At 34.4% G+C, this 25,466-nt stretch overlaps 1 protein-coding gene across 1 annotated transcript in view; it reads right to left on the reverse strand.

Moving 5' to 3' along the window:
• Positions 1–18,891: 18,891 nt before the first annotated feature.
• The window catches only part of LOC149223013 (DNA-directed RNA polymerase 1B, mitochondrial-like), a 227,143-nt gene continuing 220,568 nt past the window's right edge, over positions 18,892–25,466 (reverse strand). The window contains exons 18-20 of the mRNA XM_089385713.1: positions 20,050–20,164; positions 19,856–19,959; positions 18,892–19,726 (exon numbers count right to left, since the gene is read on the reverse strand). Of these exons, the coding sequence (XP_089241839.1) occupies positions 19,616–19,726; positions 19,856–19,959; positions 20,050–20,164 (330 nt within the window). The 3' untranslated portion in view covers positions 18,892–19,615. The remainder of the gene's footprint in view (positions 19,727–19,855; positions 19,960–20,049; positions 20,165–25,466) is intronic.

Genomic DNA, 25,466 nt, shown 5'->3' on the forward strand with positions numbered 1-25,466 from the left:
TCTTATGTTTTTCGAAAAAATGTTAAGTTCGAGGCCTTTCAAAGGGAAGTCATATATTTCGGACCCGCCAAGGTTATTAAGTGCAATTTATATATATTTCGGGTCCGCCTTCCCCGATCTCATATCGCAATCGGCGGGATCCCAAGGGTCTCTCTCTCTCTCTCTCTCTCTCTCTCTCTATATATATATATATATATATATATAAAGTGCACCCGCCTTCCAGACCCGATGACTTTATTAACCATGATATATATATTATCGGGTCTGGAGCCCCATCGCATATCGCATCAGCGGAACCCAAGAGATTTATATAAGGCACGTTGTGATATTCGAACCCGCCGATAATTATAGGCTCGGGCATATATTATTTCAAGTCTGGCCTTACAGCCGGACGCGGGTTTTCTCGTATTCTCCTGTGTTTTTTCAGAAAGTATTGAGTTCCGGTATTTAAAGGGAAAGCCCATTGAAGCATTGCGATGCGATATGGCAGACCTGATGGGAACTATAGGCGCGAGTGTATAAATTTGAAGTCCGGCTGTACAGCCTGACGCAGGTTTTTCCCGTGTTTCCCTATGCATTCGATAAATGTTGTGGTTCCAATTTTTAAAAGAAAATTGGGTAAATTGAATGGTTTTCCTATTGAAGCGTGGTCAATGGATTCTTGAATAATAATGAATAGTGTGAGCAACAGGAATAGAGGTTATAATAGGTCTGATAGCCTAATAATCATGGCTGCTCTGCATTATGAAATTAATAGAAATGGTGGTTGAATGCAATGGTTGTTTAGAAGTATGTTTGGCATATTTTTTTTTTAGTAATCATAGCTAATACGAATTGTCTCTGCAGGCGAGGAGTAAAAGATGCATAAGCAGATCCGGAGAACTCATATATGCGGGTGTGTTTTGTTGAAAAGCCGGCCTTTGGCATTCTCAGTCGGTTTCCACACGTTTCCTGTATATTCCAAAAGAGAGGTTTCCCCAGGTTTCATCATGAAGAGATGACACACAGTCATCCTCTTCTAATCAACATCTATTCATTTCCCCAGGAAATGAAGCGTGTTTCCTACGGGTCAGCAGTAACACCGATGGCTCTACATCTGTGTTGTCGGATCGGTATATTTAAAAGAACAGGGGAAGATGAAGGGTCAAGGTTTGAGGCATAAATATTACTCCCAGATAGGAGAGAAGGGCTTTTTGTTTGAAAATAACAGCTTTGCTTATTGTGAATAAAAAATATTGTTTAGCTCAATAAGGAGCCTGTGTTTCAGATTGATTTTCCTCTTTTATTATGTGTTTTGATAAAAATGTTGTCGTTGGTATAAATGCAAATGTATATTTGTTTTTGTGCATATTGATAACTTATAGTTCATGGTTTTTCCTGGTTATTTGAATATGATTCAATATGATGGTTAAATCACGAAAGGTTGTTGGCTCAAAACTCTGTTGGACATCACTTGCAAGCTTTTCTTCCATAAAATGGAATGTGTATTCCTGTATGAATGATTGGATTGTAATTATGAATTAATGCAGCCTTGTTCTTGTGAGAACCAGTGATTGATTCACTTAGACTTGGTATTCATATATGATGTTTAACCTCTCTTTTGTCATGCTCCTATAGGATAGATTAGGATAGGTAGGACATAGACTAGAATAGTTAGAAGAGGTGTAGATAGGATTCAATACATAGTGGTTAACTATTTTATTTTGTTGATGTAATTGAAGCCTTCTTCCCAAAAGCAATCTTTCAACTCATTTAACAGTTTACGCGGTCCCTTAAAACCCATTGGAACTAGCCATTCCAAACGAAAGCAGGTCTAATTGGGGCTTGCGATCAGGTTAGTTCCCCTTGTTGGTATAGTGAAAATTCACCATGTCAACAGGGCCATACTAATAGACAGGAGAAAGAGTGATCAACTGAGTGGATTGGTCGGATAGCAAGAAGTCCTGAGCAGAGAACTGTTTGACTTGCAAATAACACTAAAAAGTCAGAGAAAAGTGACAAAAAGACAGGTATGGGTTTATTTATAGTTTCTGGGAAAGGCTAACGGTTTTATTTATGACCGTAGCAATTTTAATGCGTAGGAGCGAAGCTGCAACAAGCGAATAGAAATGGGCATGACAACAGGGCGACGAGCAAGTGATTTGGTAATGGGTAGGATGACTAGGAAATGGGCAAATGAAGTGGCGCAGGATGGAGGACTGTTGGTAGAGGGAAAACCATGAGCGGATTTCCGAGAGGGTAGGTAATGGTTTATGGTTTTGAGTGGGGGGGGGTGCGAAGCTATAGGGTGGTGACACATAGAGTTGGGGCGTCCTCCATTAAAACCACTTTGTAGACACCCCCCCCCCCCATCGCGTTAACGAAAAACGGTCGAGGGGGGTGCAAAGTCTCTCCCCACCGTTGATCCGGGTGGGGAGTAAATTGACCGTTGATTGATGCAAGCTCTTTATTGAAAGATGACAAGCCATTTTGTCTGTTAGCGACTTTGGCTTAAACAATCAAAATGCACCATATACCATAGGGTCCAATGTCAAATATTTGCAACAAAAATTAATCCCTATTAAGGAAATTAATCATTAATTAATAAAAATTTAACATTTCTAATGTGGTAAATTTAAACTAGCAGCCTTTGCATTTATTATTTTTGTTTGAAATTGAAGCCTTTATTTTTATTCTTTTGCCTTCTTTCTTTAGGGAAACTAACTCCTAACATTTTATTGATATGGATGCATATAAAACATATAAATGTCCTAACATTTTTTTATTTTTCTTTCTTTTTCATCCATATCCTAACTTAACATTTTGAATTTATTTTTGAAAAATTTACTAACTTATCAAAACCAAATAATGTTACAACACGATCGTCGCATCCTAGCTTCCCTTCTTTCGAATGAGTTGCACCTTGCTTATCTAATATACAATGAGTTGCACTATGCTCCTCTAAGTCGCATCTTGTCTTTGTTGTTTGCGATTAAGTCCCATATTCACTCAACTACTAGCACCATCATCCTTTTCTTGGCATCATCAATTACAAATCTGACCTGCTAGCTAAATATACACTTTGTTTCTTATGCCTACAATGATTCAAGCTTGGGGCTCTTATCTGGACACCAAATCGATCCAAGCTACTTATTGAGCCGAGAGGCTCATTCTACAACCTAGTATGATGTGTAACGTTGTACGTATGTCATCAAAGTTGAAATTTTGCTCATGTCAGCCCAAATAAAATTTTAAAAAAATCTAAAAGAATTAAATTAAATAACCATACAAAACATTTAAATAATGTCGGCTCATAAAACAAAAATTGCACGTGAAGAAATTGGATCCCTCTTGGCTCATGTTAGATTTGTAATTAAGATGGATCTATGCTAGTTTAATACATTATTTGTAGGTTATGATACACAAGATGCTTGGTTCACCTGTAATAACATTTTCAATCCATAATTAATCATTTAAAGGAGTTTATGTCTAGACAAAGGATGTAGTAATATATGGCCATATGATTGATGCCATGTTAGAGCATCCCTATAGAACTATCATCATCACCATTAGGCAATGATAGCACGGCTTGAAGAGAACCCTATTACAACTACTATAACTTGTTCGCTCCCAACCTTCCATAGCCACATGCATTTGGTAGTTTTACCTAAATCAAACCTAGATGTTGAAAGGATTGAACCACTAAGAGGATCAACATAACAAATATCTTAAATGACACTTTGATTGCATCACAAGCATAATCTTTCTTTCAAAATGGTATAAGACTCTCCTTGGTGTCCTTCCTAGAATTAGTTTTTGCACATTTAATCTCTCTGTGTGTACCATATCCATTAAATGCAACTTTGCAATCAATCACAAAGAGTATTTCGGTTGGGAAATCAATGGAGATCCAAGGAGTTGCATATTGAAAATATTGCAAGTTGAAATGAAATCGATGTGTAAGGAATTCTTTGATTATCCTTTTGCAATTTGAATTAGCTAAGGTATATCACTAAGTTCTCATTTAGATCTGAATATATGGACTCACAAAGGGGAGCTAAGAAGATTGGAGTTATTAACTGTAGCTAGATAGGGGAAGAACTTTTTGTTGTATCCATTTTGTTAAAATTAATCTTATCTTGATCATGGCAACTTTCATATGGCTCTATAAGAGAACTATTGGCATCCAACATTGTGTTTAAGAAACAATTTGGAGATGGAAACTTGAAGGGAAAGATTGAACTTGCGAGTCATTCGTAACAAAGAAACATACATAGCAAACAGAGCAAGTCTCACATCTTGTGGTACACATCCACTGATAGTAGTGCCTGTTGTATTTGTCAGTGAAATGGACCTAACAACAAGGGCTGTAAAATTCTATCCAGGCATCACTGACAAAATATTCACAGAATGCTTGTGTGTACCAAGTAAACAAAATTTTCCAATCTCAACTCTGACTAGAAAAGTACCATATGAACTGCCTTCTACCAAACCCACAATAGAAGCTTACATATACCTAGGACCAAGTTCTTCTTGAGGTATAGATATGTAGGATACCTCAACCTGAAGTTGTATCTTGTAAATTTCATAAAGTTTCTAACCTCCAAACAATGAGGTCGTTATACCAAGCATAAGCAAAATTCTTGGAGAGGATATTGCGAAAATTATTGTTCTCCAAGCAATTTCTCCCAGACTTATACTTAAACTTTTTGGCCTACAAAATGTGTAGAAAGAAACTGTGAGAGCCATACCTTCTAGGTACTCATAGCTATTGTTGGGGCACATAAGCACACTTCATTTCTACACTCTTGTACCACCCTTCCTCAAATCTTAATATAAATAGTTGTTTATGCTTTGGATGAATTTTGGCTTTGGTTGGGGATATATTGCTAGTCCAAAGTCAATGTAACCATTGTGGAAAGATCAGTGTAAAGGTATGCTTCTATAAAAGATTCCCAAATATTACATATGGAAGACGTTATAAATGTGTTTCGAACCTCCTTCTATTGTTTCTAGGGTTGAGATAACCCTAGGTCATTGAGGTTGTTGCCACAAAGGTAAGTTTGGAGTTGATCACCCTTGGAATCTAACCTAAACACTGGTTCATAATATTGATAAACCAAGTTTCTATGAGATTTTAATATCAGTCGTATCCTTTAGTCGACCTTTATACCATGAGTTATAGCCACAGGTGTATGGTGTCCTTGTAAGAGTGTCATTGCAAGGTCAACCTTTGATATGATTCAATCATTTTCTCACTACTATTATTTTGTTTTACTCCAATAACTTGCAATCAATGCCAGTAGTTACATGTCCACTACATACTCCTGGTGAACATGGTCCTCTAGGTCATTTCAACGGAGCATATACCCCTTTGGCTAGCTACATGACCATTTTTTGCAAAGCCACTTCCTAACATTAATTCCATCAAATATGTTTGGTCAATAGCAGTCCACTACGTCATGAGAAATTTGTCACTCAAGTAAACAAAACACAATTAATTAAAATAAGAGCTTGAACAAGCATGCTTTCAAAGGATGTGTGATTGCCATCTACAGTAGTGTAAATTTGTCTATGATGGAGTACAACCAATAAATGCAATAAAACTTACATGAGAACTTGTAAAAGAGAGGGGGGGCCAAAATTTTAGGTGTACATGCAAATTTTGGGAGTGTTCTAACAGCTACAAAAGTCCCTCGATTCCATATTATTATGTTTGGAGAAACAATGCCTATTAGTTTCTTTATGACCTCAATTACAATTATGTCCATCGAGGAATGAGATGGTATGAATATTATGATATGATTCACCACAAGTAGTATGTATGTATTCATGTTGGACAAGGCATCAATTCGTTTTGCATCACACTTTCTCTTTCATGCCATTGAAAAAATTCTTGCATGTAGTTTTTCGTCTTGCTTTAAATTTTTTCAGAACCTTCTTTTCCTACAAGAAGCACCATAACTTCACAAACTCAAGCTAAATATACTAAACATAAAACTAAGGAGAATCAAAAGCTAGCATGTTAAGTTGGTATTACCTATACAATTGAATTATCTACACTTTATTGATTTGTTACATATAACTCAATACTTCATTAAAGGATAAGAGAACTTAGATAATTTGGACTCCAATAAAATATAACTTGTTACCATCATTCTCTAGTACATAGACAGGCCATGAACCAACCTTGATTGTCTTTTTACCTACCTAGAACCCATTCATTTACATTCTGGCAGTCACAAGACACAGGGACTTCACTCAATGAACCTTTTTCCTATCACGTGCATTCACGGTATATTAAATAATACCCTTAATTTGACTACATATTGGAAAATACCTTTAAAAATCACATTATTTAACCCCCCACCAATACAAACCCAATACACCTTCTCAATTTAAAAAACCCTACTTCCGCTAGATATTGTAGGTATCCATTTTTTCATTAACATTTTTTATACCCCTTTATATTTTTTTATTAACTTTGAACTCCATTTTTTATACCTTCCAATATAAAAACCCTTTACCCCCTATATATCCCCCAATATATTATGCCATTTTTTCCTCAACATATATCCCCCAATATGAACCCACGTGGTATGGTATTGCTCCCCCAGTGGAGCCCCCGTGTCACAAGAGGGACTTAGAAAAGAGTGTGTCATAATGAAAGCACTAATAAAAGAAATTACAAATAAATATATGAAAGGTTAACAAAACATAAAGAACATAATAACGTTCAAGACTAAAAATTTCATAGTGTGAAATAAAAATGCTTCTAAAAAAGAGATTTACCAATGTTTAAGCTTGAAACACACAATCATTTGGATTCTCTCCATGACTATGAAATAGTTCTTGGGGATTTACAAAGAAATTGCCTTCAAATAAATGTAGTTTAAAGCTAAGCATTTACCACAAACATTTCTTCAATAAATAAATAAAAATGGCACTCTTTCAATCTATCAACAACAACTTCCATGTATATTTTCTCTTTCTTTTTCTTTTGCCATTTTAAATGAAAACTCTTAACTATACTAAACACAAAATTGAGGAAAACCAAAACCTAGAATATTAAGTTGGTAGTACCTATAACATGGTTTTTTTTATTGCTTACAACTATAGATGCCTTAATAATTCATTGAATACTAAGATTATCATTTAGGTGACATGGGCTCCATCCAAAGATAATTGGGTAAAATTACTTTTCAATAATGCTTGAGGGGTGTTGAGAGTTGATCTTTTTATTATAAATGAATCCAACTCAAAAGAAGGTATTTGTCCTCGTCCATAATGGAAAGCATGTCGACAAGTCTCTCACAATTCTATAACACATACATGAAGCTAGCCCAATTCTAATCCTCTTTTTTTGTGTAGAATTTAATTGTTTTCATATTGGGAAGCATACGAGAGATCATTAAGGGGGTTCATATGTTAGAATTGTTAGGATTGCTAAAATGCACACTTAATGAGCTCTCTAATGGATCCAATTTGGATTCATGGATATTTCCATTATATCATTTGTCTCTTTGGTTCTATGTGTGGAAACACATGGGAATTATGAAATATGTTAAACGATAGTTCTATTTCATGATTATGGCCAAAAACTCTTGTGGAAGCAAGGTTATTATTACACAAATTTAGGCACTAAAGTCTTCTTCCACAAAATAACACTTGAAAATATAACTGGGTGCTTAGAAAACCACAACATTGTAATGAGACTAAATTTATTGAGTTCACTAATGATTAATTATTTACTAAATTGATTGAATCCTTGCTACAATCATATATTTAACTTAATTTATAATAAATAAAATGCAATAACAAACCCATAGTCCACCTCTCTTATAATTCAAACTAATAGAGAGTCAAATGAGGGTCCAAACTTTAAATTAGCATAAGTAGTTGGACATTAAAGTGAGGTTGTTATCTAAAGCCATCAATTTAGATCTTTCTTAAATAATTTATCCACATCATTAAATATTATCGATGTCATTTCATTAAATTTTCATTTTATTATATACTTTTAGAAATAAAAAATGTCCTTTGTTTAATAATAATCTTATGGACTTTAAAAGAAAAAAACTTTAGTTAATATATTTATTATATTTGGACATCTTTGTTGATGGTTTTAGTAGGGAAACAAGGAAGGAAAATGGATTGTCATATGGTTTCTATGTTTCGCTCTTTCTCATCTTGTTGCCTGATCATAGTCGCTTACTAGGGCTAGTGCTTTCAAGGATGGGATGCATAGCGGAGAAGCAAGTTCTTGTTGTCTCTATGGAGTCATCAAAAGGGGCCTTGTGGCAGGTCTAAGGAGGATTGGTTGGTCCTCTATTCCGTCAGGCTCCAAAGACTTGTTATGATTGCAAATGATGTTTTTCAAGTTCGGTATTTGTATCGTTTGAGAACAATGTGATGGGTGTGATCATTAAGGTCTTGTTTCAAGCCCCATTTTCCTTCCACTTGGATTTATAAGGCATGCTTTGTCCAATTGGAGGTGGATGTGATGGAGCCATATCTTGTGACCAAAGGGATGTATTACCATCATAGAGTTGCAATTCGCCTTGTGGGGTATCCATAATTGACTCCTCTAGCTGCAATGGAGCAAAATTAATTTTAGATATTTATAAAGAATATGAATGGGAAGATTGTTTTTCTCTAGACTAGAAGCTTTGTCTTTATCCTTCTTTTAAAGCAAACCATTGACAATAAATGGGGGTTTCCTGCAATTTTTCAAAGTCTACAATATGAAGGGAAGGTGCTCAAATATTCCTCACATATCCAAGGCAATAATATCTAAAGGAACTCAACCTTAATATGGAACTTAATGCTAAGAGGAGGAGCTCTATAGACGCAAGAATACAAATGAAAATATACCTCATTCAAAGATATTGTGAAAGGGAACTTTGTTATCCAAGAAAAGAAAATACAAAGTAATCCAAGTCCCTACATTGTTGATCAAATGGAGCATCCACCCACCATGGAAGTTAACCTTCCAGAGGTAAATTCCTTTTTCGCAACTCTTCAATTCAAGGTAGTTATATGTAGATTTAATGGCTTCTAGCCCAAATTAGAAGCTTTACACCAATGGATTTGCTCCTCTTGGACACCCAACTATGGTATTTATTTATGCTCCAAAGGTTTTTAAATTTTACAATTTGACACACATAAAGACTTGGATTTTGCTCTAAATGAAGGTCTGTGGTTTTAGGTTAGAGTTGGGCTCTTTATTATTCCATGGTTTCCAGAATTTGATGCAACAAATATGGTAGTCCTAACATTGTCTGTTTGGGTGAGACTCCCAAACCTCCCTCTTCCTTTCGAGCACCATCAGGTCCTAGAGGGTATTAGAAATACATTGGGAAATTTCAAAAAGAGGGACTTGGAAAGAATAGAGAGGTATTTTTATCTTTTCTAGAATATGTGTGGAGATAGACCTTAACAAAGGTTTACTAGATCACATAATATTGAAACACAAAAACTTTGAGTGGTCACAAGTTTCAGACTATGAGAATACAACATTCAAATATTATTTCTACTTTCAAACAAGACATTTACAGAACGCATGCCCACAGGCTAAAAATAATCCAAAAAAGAAAAAGGTACATAAGCCAAAGGGATGGCAGTTTACAAATCCACATCTCTCTGAAGAAGAAGAAGAAGAAACCACAAAGAATCCAGTAAAAGAAGATGGGGGAGTCAGGTCAGTAGATAAATTTGGTACACAAAGAGGATGGCATGATGGGAACAAAGCATGTCCACGTATAATAAAGCTTTGATTGAGAAAAATAACAACCTCCAGGGACATTCGTGAGCAATATGGCTCTGGCTCAAGTGGACCGCAAAGTTGGGGAATGACAATAGGTCAAAAAAAAGAAAGGAGAGAAGGGGAAGATCAATGATTTCTACATTACTTGATTTTCCCCTTTGAATTGTATTTTTTTCCTTCTTCTTCTTTTTTAGTTTTTGCTCCTCTTTAAGGCCATGTTGGTCGATCTTTTTCTGAATGCTTATAAGCATAAGTAAATGAAATTTTGTCTCCTTTATCTTTTTCTCTTTCTCTTTGCCACTCATGGATCTAGGCACATCCTAGTGAATGCACACATTTAGTGTATATATATAAAATGTATTTTTTTCAAATATGAATAGAAGTATGGTTTTTTCATATATATAGAGAGAGATAGATAATAAACTTTGCTTTAAATAACTAAAAAAAACAAAAAACAAAAACAAAACCAATTATTCAATAATAAAAATAATGCATTTATTTTATTTAAATTTAATTTAATATTAGAAATTGTTAGTTAAAAATTAACTTCTCATAACATTTTAATAAGATTGGATTTATTGAATCCATTAAAAATTAATTATTTACTAAATTAATTTAAACTTTGTTATATTTAAATGTTTAATTTAATTTATAATAAATTAAAACATAATGACAATTTTATAGTGAATTATTAAAGGCTCATATTTCAACTAGTGTGAGGGAGATGTCTAATTTCGTCCATGCACAACTTCATTGACACGTGTCCCTCTTATAATAAAAAATAAAATATTCTTTAAATAAGAAAAAAAAGGTCAGCGATAATAAAAAAATTGAAAACGAGTATACATGTTTGATTAGTTTTAAATAAAAGTGATATAAAGCATGAATAATTTCATGCTCTCTATCCCAAAATGTAAAAATATTTCACTCGCGCTCTTAATCATAAATAAAGTATTTTGATGTTCATATCAAATGACATAATCTTATATCAATTATGTAGAGAAATAAAGTAATTAAAAGTAAAAAAAAAGGCTTGTATATTCACTTAAATTTTTTTAATACGATAAAGTTGTTTAATTTTTATACTTTTCAAAAATATTTCAATACATGAGTTAGATACACTATCTAAATATGCACGTTGACTAATTTATTTCAATATCAACTTCATAAATATGTATATAGATATTCATATGAATAGAAAGTAAAAGAAAAAGAAAAATATTTTATACATATACATATAAAGAGAAAGTAAAAGAAACATGTTTAGTGTTGGTTGTCAATTTTATGAATTTGTGTATAGATTTTGAATTGTCCAAAAAACTATACATACATACATAGATACGTATATATCTATGAAGCTTCGTGAGACACGAAATCTATGAGAGGTGCACACTTTTTATTCAAGTTTTGCACTTGAAGAGATTTGATCCCTCTCGGATCTTGCTAGATTCGTGGTTAAGATGGATCTATACTGGTTCTTATAATTCAAATTTTAAACTTAGAATTGAATGAGGGTCCAAATTTTGGCAACGAGAGGTATTCTCCAACTCATTATGGAAGAGAACAAAATAAAATAAAATAAAATAATGATAATTATAATCATTAATAGAAAACACTCAATCAACTTACATAAAAATAGAAATAAAATCATTAATAATTATATTAACAATTATATAATTTATAATTATAATTATAATTACGCACAAGGCGTAGAATAGATAGTGATGGGGTGCACTGTTAAGTCACTCAATGATGTGAAGGTCGTTGGTTCGAAACTCCGCGGGCAAAAATTAGCCATGTGAAGAGTTGATGTGGCCTAGGCCGAGTGTGATCCTCGCAATTTCTCAAGCTAGGGGTCAAGCTTGATATAATTTTTGGAGAACTTAGACAACTTGACAAACAATATATATATATATATATATAAACCTTCCTAGAACTATTTTAACTCTGAATCTACTGAGTGTCAAGAAGGATCAAACCTCTTTTAGAGTGAAAAGAGATTTGATCTCTCTCAATGCTTGGTATATCTAGAATTAAGATAGATCGATATTGGTATATTAATATTAGTTACACATTAAATTGAACTCGTTAATCCAAAGTCATTAATTTAGATTTTGCTTATATCATTAAATGTTATGAATGCGACTTTTTTTACTTGAAATTTTCTTATATATTTAAAAATAAATAAAAATATATTTTATTCAATAATAACTTTATAAACTTTATTTAAAAAATACACCTATTATATACCAATTTATAAATATATGAATATAAAATACAAATAAATAAAATAAATTTAAAAATTAATATTTATTTTATTTTAAATTAAGTTATAAACTTTATTTAAAAAATACAACTATTATATACAAATTTATAAATATACGAATATAAAATACAAATAAATAAAATAAATTTAAAAATTAATATTAATATTAATATTAAAAAATAAGATTTATTTTATTTAAATTAACTTGAAATTTGAAAAATAATAATAATAATAATAAAATTAAGAATGATAATTAATGATCATTGAATGTGATGGGATCTTTGCACTATGGTCTTGTGGTTGTCTTTTTGTCTTTTTCCCCTTTCCACTTCTTCCCCTCCTTAGAAGCATCATGTTGTTCCTTTTGCTTTGATCGACTTGATTGTCTATTTTTCACATCTATGTTCTCCAAGGATTGTGTCTATACACAAGCTTTGTCTGTACATCTCGATTCCTTGGGGAAATACCGACCATTATAGCGATCTTTCCAATTTTTGGGGTTTACTCTTGTACACTCTACCCCTACTTTTGCCTAAATTAGTGTCATCAGATCTAGTGGTCCTCTACATACACGATAGGGTAAAATTGTTACTTAATGAGGGTTTAAAGCCATCCCACTTAGTCACTAGAGGATCTCCCTCCAAACCTGAAGGTCTTCGTGTGATTTTGCCACCAATACATATCCATCTAATTTTAGCCACACAAATGAAATATTTTATTCTTCCTCAATATGATGGACATTGAAATACACTTCTAATTGTGCAACCAATGATTTAGCTTCAGAGCATCAATTTTACCTTGATACAACTTGATATCAACCCTCGCTTCAATTTTAAACAGGGATTGTGAATGATTCACGACACTCGAACTTAGTTGGTCTCTTTCAAGTTATTTCTTTAGTTGGTTCTTTATTTCTTCTCGATCTCTTGATCTCCCCTCTCATATGCCATCTACGTTAGAACCCACATCGTAGCCCAAGCTTATTGTTTAGGGCCAACATGAAGAGATTCAAATTATGACTTATATCTGCAACTTGTGCTTCCAGCGGTGAAAACCTCTCAAGGATTAGAAAGGTTATTCACAAATTCATCTAACATAATTAGGGTTTTATGACTTTTGGCTTAGCTAATCTAGATGTCATGTAAATCAACGCAATATACCTAAAGAACCCTGCTCTAATACCAATATGAACCGTAAACTTTCCTGGATATTCCACTGGACAGTCGTCACAGCAGATGTGATAAAATTATATTTAAAAATCTAAAATCTACATTATTAGAGTTTTATTTCTCTTTAAATTATTATTTATTGTGTATACATGCAAATTAAAATTTATATAGAAAATAGAAAACAACAAAATAAAACTCACAAAACCATGATTTGGCACAAGATATAACCTCAGAAACCCTTTCGAGAAAAAACTCAGCTGAAAGGTAAGGCCACTATGCTTTTTTTCTCTAAATAGAAAATAACTACGAGTATAAAGAAGTATAGCCCGTGGCCTGTGGGCTACTACAGTGCACAAATCTGTGTGCTCTCTCCCTATCCCTCTTGGCTATTTTGCTCATCTATGGAACAAATGCACTTAAAAAGAATGGAACCATTTTTCCTCCTAGTAGTCAGGTTATAACAAACCCTGATAGCCTACTAGTGGTTAGGTTTGACTACCTCAACTCTTAACAAGAGTTACAATTTGGATTCTGAGTCTTCTTCGTCATAATCACGTGCTAGCCCATTTTCCATGAGTTATGGGAGCTAATGTGGCATCCTATCGAATTATGGTGGTGAAAACAGGAAGGTCAACTTCCAAGAGACATAACTTTTGCATGCGAACTCTGATTGAGACAATTATTATATCATCGGAAAGGTTTTTATGTGTAGAATGTGAAAGAAAGTGTGGCACTTAAGCGAAAAAATTTTACCCCACAAAAACATCATTCTATGCCCCAATGCTCTTGGAATGTTGCAAACGTCAATTTGTGAAACTAGGACCCGATATTAAAAAGGATCCTATTAGTTGATTCCTCCACTTTTTTCACTCTGAAAGCATCGAAATGGATGACAAACAATATAATGATCTAATTCATATCAGTGAATGATTAGACAAATGCATTATAGGATGAGAGAAAAGTTCAACAATTTGCAACACTAACACTGATAGCATTTCGATGTGTGAATAAATAATACTCTGAAGAAAGGCTGAGACAATTGCTTTACAGGGGTCTGTTGTCAACATGTGAATGGAAAAGAAGAGTGGACACGTTACATATTTTTATAAGCTTTGGACAAATGATGAAAGCCTCCAGAACAATCCCCCTTAAAGAATGTCTTCGGCACAATCAACAAATTGCATAGAAAGATGTATGCATCTGCTATTCTCAAAAAGCAACACCTCCCAACTATTTAAATGCCATAGGACATCATCATCAACAATTTTCATAAGAAGATAACTACATCTACCATCCTAAAGGGGCAACACCTCCCACCTATTTAAATACCATGAATTGAGACATTAAAGGGAAACAAAATCATCAACGTGAACTAGCATTTGAGGATGTTGTACACCCTAATGAAGAATCTAGTAGTAAAAAAATATGGATTCTTTGTAACAATGCTTGATATAATGAAGGGAAATATCACTATGACTAAGCTACTCATCTCTACAATTTTTTTTATTCAATTCTTTATTCATTTTCCTTTTTTAAAGGCCTTATGGTCAAAAGCAGAAATTTTAAAACCATATTGTTTCAAAATTGAAAAATAATCATTTTGTTAAATGGTAGGCATGAAAATGCTTTCTTGCAAAGAAGATGCACGCAGCTATTTCTACATGTAACATGTGACCATGTTAGTAATGACGTAACCAGATAGTATGTAGAAATTTTAAACCATATTGTTGCAAAATTGAAAAATAATCATTTTGTCAAAGGGTAGGCATGAAAATTCTTTCTTGCAAAGAAGATGCACACAGCTATTTCTACATATAACATGTGACCATGTTAGTAATGATGTAACAAGATATCATTTGCAAGTTAGTGTTTTTAAACAATTAATGTAACAGGTGACCATGTTAGTAATGATGTAACCAAATAGCATTAGCAATTTAGTGTTTGTAAAAAATTAAATTTAACTATAATTGCAACAATTTTTATTGTAATATTAAAATGCATCTAATGTTATGTAATCTCATTCATTTATTTTCAACTCTTCATGTCTGCTCTCTTAATTGGGTGATGGACAAGCACCCCAATACCGGGAGCATATTATGGCATGGTTGTCCTTTTCTTAATACATTTCTCTCATTGAATTATGCCAAGTGTGTCACCATAATAAATTTATTTTCTGCAATTTCTCCCTAAATTATGCCATGTGCGTTTGAATTACAAATTTATTTTCTGCAACGTTATATAAATAGTGTTACTGTAAGGCACTAACAACAGTATCCAACCACATTCTCCCATTCTTTTTCTTTTCCTATTCAGTATAGCAGGTTTGACGTTGATGATTTATCTGAGCTGGCTTGGTGTCTAACTATCAATATATCTTAAACAAACGGATCACTAAAATCAATGTGTCCAGGAAAAGGCTTGGTTTGACTAGCTCATGGATAAAATGGATTGCTGGCTTTTAAACGGCCACAAACACTTCTTTCTTGGTTGGATCTTTTCCCTTTCTGTGTGCTTACTAATTAATACCTATATGTGATTTGGGTACTAACTTTTTTGTGAAATGAAATGAAATGATATTTTGACGTCAATGAGACCATTAGTTCTTTGCTTTTCGCCTTTTGTAATTCAATCTTTTCTTATTCAAATTGATGATTAGTTGTCCCAACCTTCCAACGATCTCGTCGCTGAAAAGAAAATGTCAGGAAACCGACGCTAACATATTCTCATAACTTTCTCTATTGTCTTTGAATGATCACATTCCAAAATGAAATGTTTTTCTAATTCCACTGCCCCAAACGTGCAAATGTACACACCCATTCTTCCCAAGCTTCTTTAGGCATTTTCCACCATCCTGTTTCACACCAAAGGTGATGCGAGTTGGTTCTTAATTGAGCAATAAGAACCTTTTCCCCCCATGGAATCCTAGCTCCAATGAACTCTATTTGTTGTAGATCACACTTAGGGTTGAATTCCTTAATGTAGTACTTCTTTCTACCCAACTCTTTTCTCCATACCCGTTTACGAAGCTTCTCCATAATTAAATTATTTAGCTCCTTGCTATTTGTGGGACATGGATTGAGGTAGATATTTTTTTTTGCATCCATGTGTAGTTTTGTTTCATCAATATTTTCTTTCTTTTTTTCACTCATGCCTTCATTGAAGATAACATTACGTCATCTACCTACTCCCATTTGGTCAATTCTTTATAGATATCTTTAGAGCCACACCATAACAATTGTTTCGATGGGAGTTGTTCTTGTTTCACTCAACATTATATCATAAGGTACCAAACTTTTTATTTTGGACTTGCTCATGATCAAATGTTTTTGAATTTTTTCAATTTATTTCCATTTTGAGACGGGGTGCTACTAACCCACAATTCACACCCATATAGCATCACTACACAAACTAGGAGCCCAAAAAACACTTCAGTCGTTTTCCAATCCCATAACTCTACCTTTCTACATCTGTTTTGAAGAGCGTATAATGTTTTCCACCCTCCTAAAATTCTCCTTTCTACAATCCTGCCAATTAAGTTTGTTGTTGAAATCAATCCCGATGTACTTGTATTCATTTACTTCTTCAAGAAGGTTGCATTCAAAGAAGAACCTAAGCTATCTCTACTTCCTTTTATTAGATAAAATCATTATTTTGGTCTTGCTAGTATTGACTTGCATCCCCACTGCTCTACAAAAATGTTCGAGGGCATATAGGTGCATTTGCAATCTATGGGCAAATTTAGAAATCAATACAAGATCATCAACATATAAAAAAAGCTTTATCACAAACTCCCTAACCAAAAACCATCTCCACCTTGCAGATTTAGCCACTCATCTAGTTTATCAATATCTAAACCAAAAAAAGTAGGGGATAGAAGGCAACCTTACTTGACTCCAATGTCATTACTAAAGCTTTCTGAAATATCTGCTGAGGTTCTAATTTTGACTTTCACCTCTTCATAAAATCTATGGACAACGACTCTACAATGCAAAGGAATTTCAAGTTCTTTCATTCTATGCAAAAACTTATCTCTAGAAGCTATGTCAAATGCCTTTTTGAAGTCAACAAAGCAGCATAACACTTCTTCTTTGTCCTCCCAAACATTTTCAACAATGTGTCTCAATGTGATACAATGATCCACTGTAGAATGCTTTGGCCTAAAACCTGCTTGTCCTCTTGTCATTGTTTCTTTTACTTCTACCCACTTACTAGTTCTATTTTTTACTGCACTGTCGAAAAGCTTTGCAAACAAAGGATTGACCATAATGGTTCTATAGTTGGAAGGCTTATTAATGTCTCCACTTTTAGAAAGGGGTATTGCTAAGCTAGTTGTCCAGTGCCTTGGGAATCCTTGCTGAATGATGATGTTGAATATTTCCATGATGTGTGATGCAAGCGTGTTCATTCTCCATTTTAGATTCTGTTTGAAATTCAACCAAGTCCCTTGCTTTTTCTGTTTTCAGTTTTTTAATTCCAATCTCCACCTCCTGTAACATGAAAAGCTTTGTAGTTGTGTTGATCCTGAGGGGAAGCTCCACGAGCTTCCCCTGATTCTCTCATAGACTTGCTTTGCATATTCACTTTGTAGTAAATACATCCAAAAAGTAAAATTTTGGTATCATTCATTTAGCAGTGACTCATAAAAGCGGATCACTGACCTAATATTTTATATGAATAATGTTTAGGAAAACAAAATCATCTTTGATGAGTTTGTAAAGTGTAGCATTCACTGATATAGAATAATTTGGCCCCAAACACCATATTTTAGATTCTGACATTGACTGACCAGAGTTGTCCAGTGTGAAATAACTTCTCATATGTTCAATGTTAAAATTGTTTGTGATACATACAGTTGTTGGGCTCCAAAGACCAAAAGAATGTGGCACTGGAAGAAGTTTCACGTAAAATCATAATGACTGGCAGTTCTTGGGACGCGAGAAACATAGTAACAAGAATATCTTTCACAAAGCAGAGAACTGTGAAAAGGTTATCCTAATAATCAACACGACTAATATCTTTCACAAAGCAGAGAACAATGAAAAGGCTATCCTAATAACCAACACGACTTTTAAATATAACAAGCAATATAAGTGTCAGTCTTCAACCTCAACTAATAGTGTGAAATGTTTTTATAGAATATGGCAAATGTAGAGTTTATTTTTAAATAGTGTGCTTATAGCATGGAAAAACTTCTCAAATGTAGCTATGGATGTTATAATAGTTTAAAGCGCATATGATTACTGTGGACTCTCAGACCAAAAAAGAAGGTCCCACTGGAAGAAGTTTCCATAAAACTATGTTTCACTGTACGTTATTATAATGACTGCCAGCTCTTACAGCACCAGTAACATAGTGACGAGAACATATTTCACACAGCAGAGAACAATGAAAAGGTATGTTATAATCAACTCAACTTTTGTATATAGCCAGAAATATAAGTGCCAGCCTTCAAATTGAACCAATAGTGTGCGTTGTTCTTATCAAATATGCCAAAGGTATAGCATATTTTAAAATCGATTGCCTATGGCATCTATAACTTCCCATATGTTATTTGGTTTGAAGAGCATATGACCATTGTGGGCTCCAAAGCCAAAATGAACGTTGTACTGGAAGAAGTTTCACATACAACTGTCCGAAGTTATTACAAAAGACCGAGAGTTCTTACAGGAAGAGAAACGTAGGAATGAGAAAAATCTATCTCACAGAGCAGAGAACAATAAAAATCAGCTCAAACTTCTGTATAAAGCCAGCAATATAAGTGCCAGTCTTCAAATCGAACCAGTAGTGTACATTATTATGATCAAATATGCCAGAGCTATTTCGTACTTGCAATTCCCTTCCTTTAATGGCGGTAATAAATGCTCGAAATTCAATTTTACAGCAGCTTTCTCAAATCTGCTTCAACTAAAAATTCCATACAGGTCACCTGAAACAGTGGCTATGTGGGGTTCATTTTGAACTCTTACGACTCAAAATTAAAAAACCCAAGTTACGTACAATATGTGAGAAATAGTCCCGGAAAAGGTATTGAAAGCGCCTTTAACTAAAAGAAAATGTAAAAATCACATTATTGGCACTCCAGAGAACATTAATTTTACCAGCATCAATAACTTAATCCTAGAGAATTATATACAAGACAAAAGTTCAAGCATTCGAATCTTTGCTCGTAATGATGAATCTTTTGATATCTGTTTCGACTCTTCTATGACTTCGCGTTCCGAGGATATGGGACTAAGAAAATAACAGAAATTCTACAAGTGGAAAATGTCCACACAAAATTAACAAAACTAAAAGAATACAATTGACTGCCACCAGAGGAGAGAAAGTGATGACAGATGGGGACCAAATAAACCAATATTACATTGCCAACTTCCATTCCAGCCGACAAAAGAGTGAATGTAAAGAAGTAAAGAAGTCATGCCGCCATGTTGAAAATCAATTGAAGAAGTAAGGCGAGTTCAAGACTTCATTCAATTCATAGTCTCCTCGATCTGGTAAAGGAGGGAAGTCCAATTGAGGAAAGGAGGTTTCAAAACTCTTGAGCAACTGCACATGCATTTACATGAAAACATCATTAGTGTCACCTCAACTAATTTCGGCATCAGAAGAGTATAAATACGTAACTACTCTAAATAGCTGATTGTTTGTATTTAACCATGCAAGACCAGGTCTTACATTTTCCAATATTGGTGCACTGTACAATTCGACGAACTTCTCCCTAAGTATAAGGTTCATTTCCTCAACATTAGCTGCGTGAGTCCAATATGAATCATGTACTCCTGGACAAAAAGCCATTGAGGGTTAAAATTAAATCTACAGAAACCCGTAAGTCTGAAAACATTTGCTGTGCCAAGCTGCAATTTAGTTACCTGCAAAACTAAAGCCTGCTTCTTTGCAGGCAAGAGCAGTCATCATCATATGAGAACCATCGAGTGAGTGCACAAAATTTGGAGGGAATGCACTTTTTTGTCGATTCACCATGACCTACCACAACCGAAAAAAGGTTAGAATTTAGAAATATAAATTTAATAGACAACATTTCGTCAATTTTTTGTGAGGGCTAAATCAACATCAAACACCCAAACCCAAAAAAGAAACATGTAATAATTCGTACATTAGCATGGCCATGTAGAGAAAATAAACTTAGTTAACAAGCTTTCACTGAGTTGTAATGATGTAATCATAGTATTCAAAAGTGGAACTGGTGACCAGACTGGTCCACCTAATAAACCAGGTTTCAAACCAGAAGCGGTCAAACTGAAACTGGTTAGATCTCAATGAACTGGTTTTAAAAAAAATACATGAAATAATTAATTTTTAATGAAAAAAACTATTTTTAGATTTAAAACCATGATTCCAAACCAATAGAGACAATATGCAAAGTTTGTTCATCTATATACCATGTAAATGTGAATATATCAAAATGGCACCAAGTGCAATACATATCAGCAACAAAATACATAATCAATGAGGCTCTAAATGGCCTCTAGAGTCCAAAAACAACGCTACAAACTGTGGGGCCACTGACCTACTACAAATCTACATATCAGTGATCAACATTATCACTTCTCATCATGATCAAACCCAGTTGATACAGTCTAGATTCTCAAACTTTTCAACTGCTTGAGTCACAAATTTCTCAGTTGTTTGAGTGGCTTGAGTCTGAAACTTTTAAAGGTATTCTGCCCTAATATGCCCTATTACTTCATTTGGTGCTCTACATGGCTTTACATGACTTCCTATCCCAGCCAAGAGTTACATGGCTTTACATGACTTCCTATCCCAGCCAAGTGTTGCTTGAACCTGTTAATACCCCCCTCCTTCAATAGAGTTTTAGCAATATTTGCAGGTCATTTTGCCATTAATCGTATTAGAATGAGCCCATGCAATATCCTTGGCTTTTGAGGCACAGTGGCTACTACTCAACCCAAACTCTTTGTTGTTCCACTACTCCAGCGAAAACTCAACGCCCTCCAAGCTCACAATGAAGCTCACAAAAACTCCAAATGAGATGTGTGAGACAAATGAGAGGAGAAACATCCTTCTAAAGACTTGGAGGGGCTGTTTTGGAGGGAAACAACCCCTAGTTTCCCTCAAAACCACTTGAAAAACTGAAATACATCCCTCTATGGGGTTCACGGCCAGCCTGGAAATAAACCAGATGGTTAATGATGGAGCTAGTTGGTTTATGGGAAAACCAGCCAGTTTCGTCATAAATTGGCCAGTGTATGCCCGATTTGACCAAAAAACCGGTGAGGAGGGCGTGCTTACTTGGTTTTTCAACCAGTGCGGTGGCCTTTGCTAATGAACCGACTAGTTTGACTGGTTTACAGTTCAAACCGACCAGTTTTGAATACTACGGTTGTAATCAATTCAAAAAACAAGAGCTTGCAATGCACATCAAACAACAAAGAGCACACATATAATATCACTGAACAAACTAGGAGCCAAAAAAGCACTTTAATCAGTTTCCAATCCCATAACTCTGCCTCTCTACATTTGTTTTGAAGAGCATATAATGTTTTCCACCCTCCTAAAATTCTCTTCTTTCTGCAGTCCTTCCAATTAAGCTTCTTGTTGAAATCAATCTCGAGGTACTTGTATTCATTTATTTCTTCAAGAATGTTGCCTTCAAAGAAAAATGTATGTTGGCTCCGCTTCTTTTTATTTGAGAAAATCATTATTTTGGTCCCACTGGTATTGACTTGCATCCCCACTGCTTTACAAAAATGCTCAAGGGCATATAGGTGCATGTGCAATCCCTGGGCCGATCTAGCAATCAATACAAGGTCATCAGCATATAAAAGAAGCTTTATCACAAACTTCCCCAACCAAACACCATCCCCACCTTTCAGATTTAGCCACTCTTCCAATTTATCAATATATACACCAAAAAGAGTAGGGGGATAAAGGGCAGCGTTGCATGACTCCGATGTCACTTCTAAAGCTTTATGAAATGTCAGCTGAAGTTCTAATATTGACTTTCACATCTTCATAAAGCCTATGGATAGCGGCTCTATAATGCAAAGGAATTTCAAGTTCTTCCATTCTACTCCACAACTTATCCCTAGGGATCGTGTCAAATGCCTTTTTGAAGTCAACAAAGCACCAAAATACTTTTTCTTTGCCCCACAAACCTTTTCAATAATGTGTCTCAACGTGACACCTTACTGATTCTATTTTCTACCATGCCGCTAAGGAGCTTTGCAAACAAAGGATTGATCATAATGGTTTTATAGTTCGAAGGATTATTAAAGTCTCCACTTTTAAAAACGGGTATTGCTAGACTAGTTGTCCAATCTCTTGGGAATCCTTGTCGAATGACACTGTTGAATATTTCCCCACTTTAGATATTCTGCTTGAAGTTCAACCAAGTCCTTTGCCTTTCCTGTTTTCAACTTCTTAATCCTTGTCTCCACTTCCTATAATTTATGTCGTATTGTATAAGCTCGGGGATTAACTTTGGTTTTGTTTTAATAAATAATTTCTAAATTTTATATCTTATAAGTTAAAATTGAAATTATATAAAATAATCAATAAATTAAATTAATTATTATTTTTTATTTACAAATGTATATAAAAGTTATATATTTAAATTTTTATATAAAGTTTTTTAATTATCATATATATATAATATATTCTCCTTGTTCCCCAAATGATCCCAACATATCCAAATCCTAGTAAACATCACTCAAAAAAGTTATCCATTGGAAGGGCTTGTCGAATTGTTCTCTAAACTAAAATAATATAGTTTTTATTTTTTATTTAGTTAAAAATGAAGATGACATCAGATATTAGGCCAAACATACCCAAAAATTTGAAATACAAACACATCATTTCGCTATGAGAGGAGATATTATGCAAAAGAGATAACTAAAATGAGGAGAAGGTGAGAGAAGATATTACATAAAACATAACATGTGAGAGGGTGGACAGAGATATTATACAAAACATAATTAAGGTGAAGAGACGAGGATGAGATGAGAGAAGATATTTTGTAAAATATGGAATAATCTCTCTTCCCATTGTGATAAGGGTGAAGGTTGGGGTGAGATCTTATGCAAAACATAACATGTCCACCCATTGTAGAGGTGGGGAATATCTACGCAAAACATAAAATTGGGTGGGATGTGATTAGGTTGGCTCTCTAGCCTAGTGAGAAAAAGATATTGTAATAATATGTTATGTAATGTAATCTAAACCTTTTGACTTTGTCAAATAAAAAATTTAAAATTTAAAAATTAACATTAAAATTAAAAATAAAAACGGGCGAAGTATGGACGAGATATGTTGTAATATTATGTAAATTTTTTGACTTGGTCAAATCAAAATAGAAAAATAAAAATAATATAATATATATATATATATATATATAACCCACCTAGATCCATCTTAACTCTAGATCTATCAAGCACCAAGAGGAATCAAATCTCTCGAGGTGAAAGCCACTCAAGTTTTGTACTCAAAAAATAGGTTTGTGTGCCTTTAGAAATTTGATTTATCAAGCACCAAGAGGAATCAAATCTCTCGAGGTGCGAATCATTCCTCAAGTTTTGCACTGAAAAGAAGTTTGTGCACCTTAAGAGATTTGATCCATCTCGGTGCTTGATAGATCTTGAGTTAAGATGGATCTAGGTTGGTATTATGCAAATTGTAAGATGACCATTAGTAATGAGGTTTGGATGGTGGGAGATATTATAGAAGAAATAACAAGGTGGAGGTGGGGGGAGATATTATGCAAAACATAAGGGTGTATAAGGGTTGGGGTGCAGGTGAGCTAAGATATTATGCAAAACATAACCAGAGGGGGAAGGCGATATTATGCAAAACACATAGGGATGGGGGTGAGAGGTGATTTTATGCAATTGTGAAATGCCCACTAGTTATGAGGATGGGGGTGGAGGGAGAAAACATATGGGTGTATAAGCATGGGAGTTGGTGTGGAGGGTAATTATGCAAAACATAATGGTGGGGGTGGGAATGGGCAGGTATATTATGCAACACATTGCAAGGGGGAGGGAGAGATATTATGCAAATATTATGCAAAAGACAAGTATTTTGCATAATATCTTTCCAACCATGCCAACATAAAGGTGGGGTTCGGAAAAGATATTGTGCAAAATTTAAAGGTGAGGGAAGATATTATGAAAAACATAAGGGTGGGGGTGAGAGGATCCCCTATGTTTTGTATAATATCTTATGCAAAACTTAACATCAATGTTTTACATAATATCTTTGGCCAGGGTGGGGGCAGATATTGTGCAAAACAAAATGTCAAAGTTTTGCATAATATCTCGGGCCCCTCTTACATTTTCCATAATATCTCCCACCACCATGCAAAACGTAAGGGTGTAGGTGCAAGAATATATTATGTAAAACATAACATGAGGGTAGGTTGGAGGTAGAGGGTAATATTATGCAAAACATAACATGAGGATAGGTTGGAGGTAGGGGGTAATATTATGCAAAACATAAGGGTGGGGATGCGAATGGGCGGGAATATTATGCAACACATTGCAAGGGTGAGGGAGAGATATTATGCAAATATTATGCAAAAGACAAGTATTTTGCATAATATCTCTCCAACCATGCCAACAAAAAGGTGGGGGTGGGAAAAGATATTGTGCAAAATTTAAAGGTGAAGGAAGATATTATGAAAAACATAAGGGTGGGAGTGAGAGGATCCCCTATGCTTTGTATAATATCTTATGCAAAACTTAACATCAATGTTTTGCATAATATCTTTGGCCAGGTTGGGGGGAGATACTGTGCAAAACAAAATGTCAAAGTTTTGCATAATATCTCAGGCCCCTCTTATGTTTTCCATAATATCTCCCACCACCATGCAAAACATAAGGGTGGAGGTGCAAGAATATATCATGTAAAACATAACATGAGGATAGGTTGGAGGTAGATAGTATGCCATAGCATATTATGCAAAACATAAAGGTGGGGTATCTCTGGCCAAGGTGGGAGATATTGTGCAAAACATAATGTCAATGTCATGCATAATATCTCAAGTCCCTCTTATGTTTTCCATAACATTTTCCACCATCATGCAAAACATAAGGGTGGGGATGGGGGAAGATATTATGTAAAACATAAGGATGGGGTTGGGGGTAGATATTATGCCACAACATACTATGCAAAACATAAAGGTTGAGGGGGATATTATGCTAAACATAAGGATAGGGGTGGGGGCAGATATCATGCAAAACATAATATCCATTATGTTCTGTATAATATTTTATGCAAAAAATAATATAACATTCTTTAAGTTTTCTAT

This window comes from Pinus tabuliformis, chromosome Q (genome assembly GCF_031772625.1).
Source record: "Pinus tabuliformis cultivar Carrire ecotype Pingquan chromosome Q, CPIR1, whole genome shotgun sequence".
In the NCBI taxonomy this organism is placed as follows: domain Eukaryota; kingdom Viridiplantae; phylum Streptophyta; class Pinopsida; order Pinales; family Pinaceae; genus Pinus; species Pinus tabuliformis.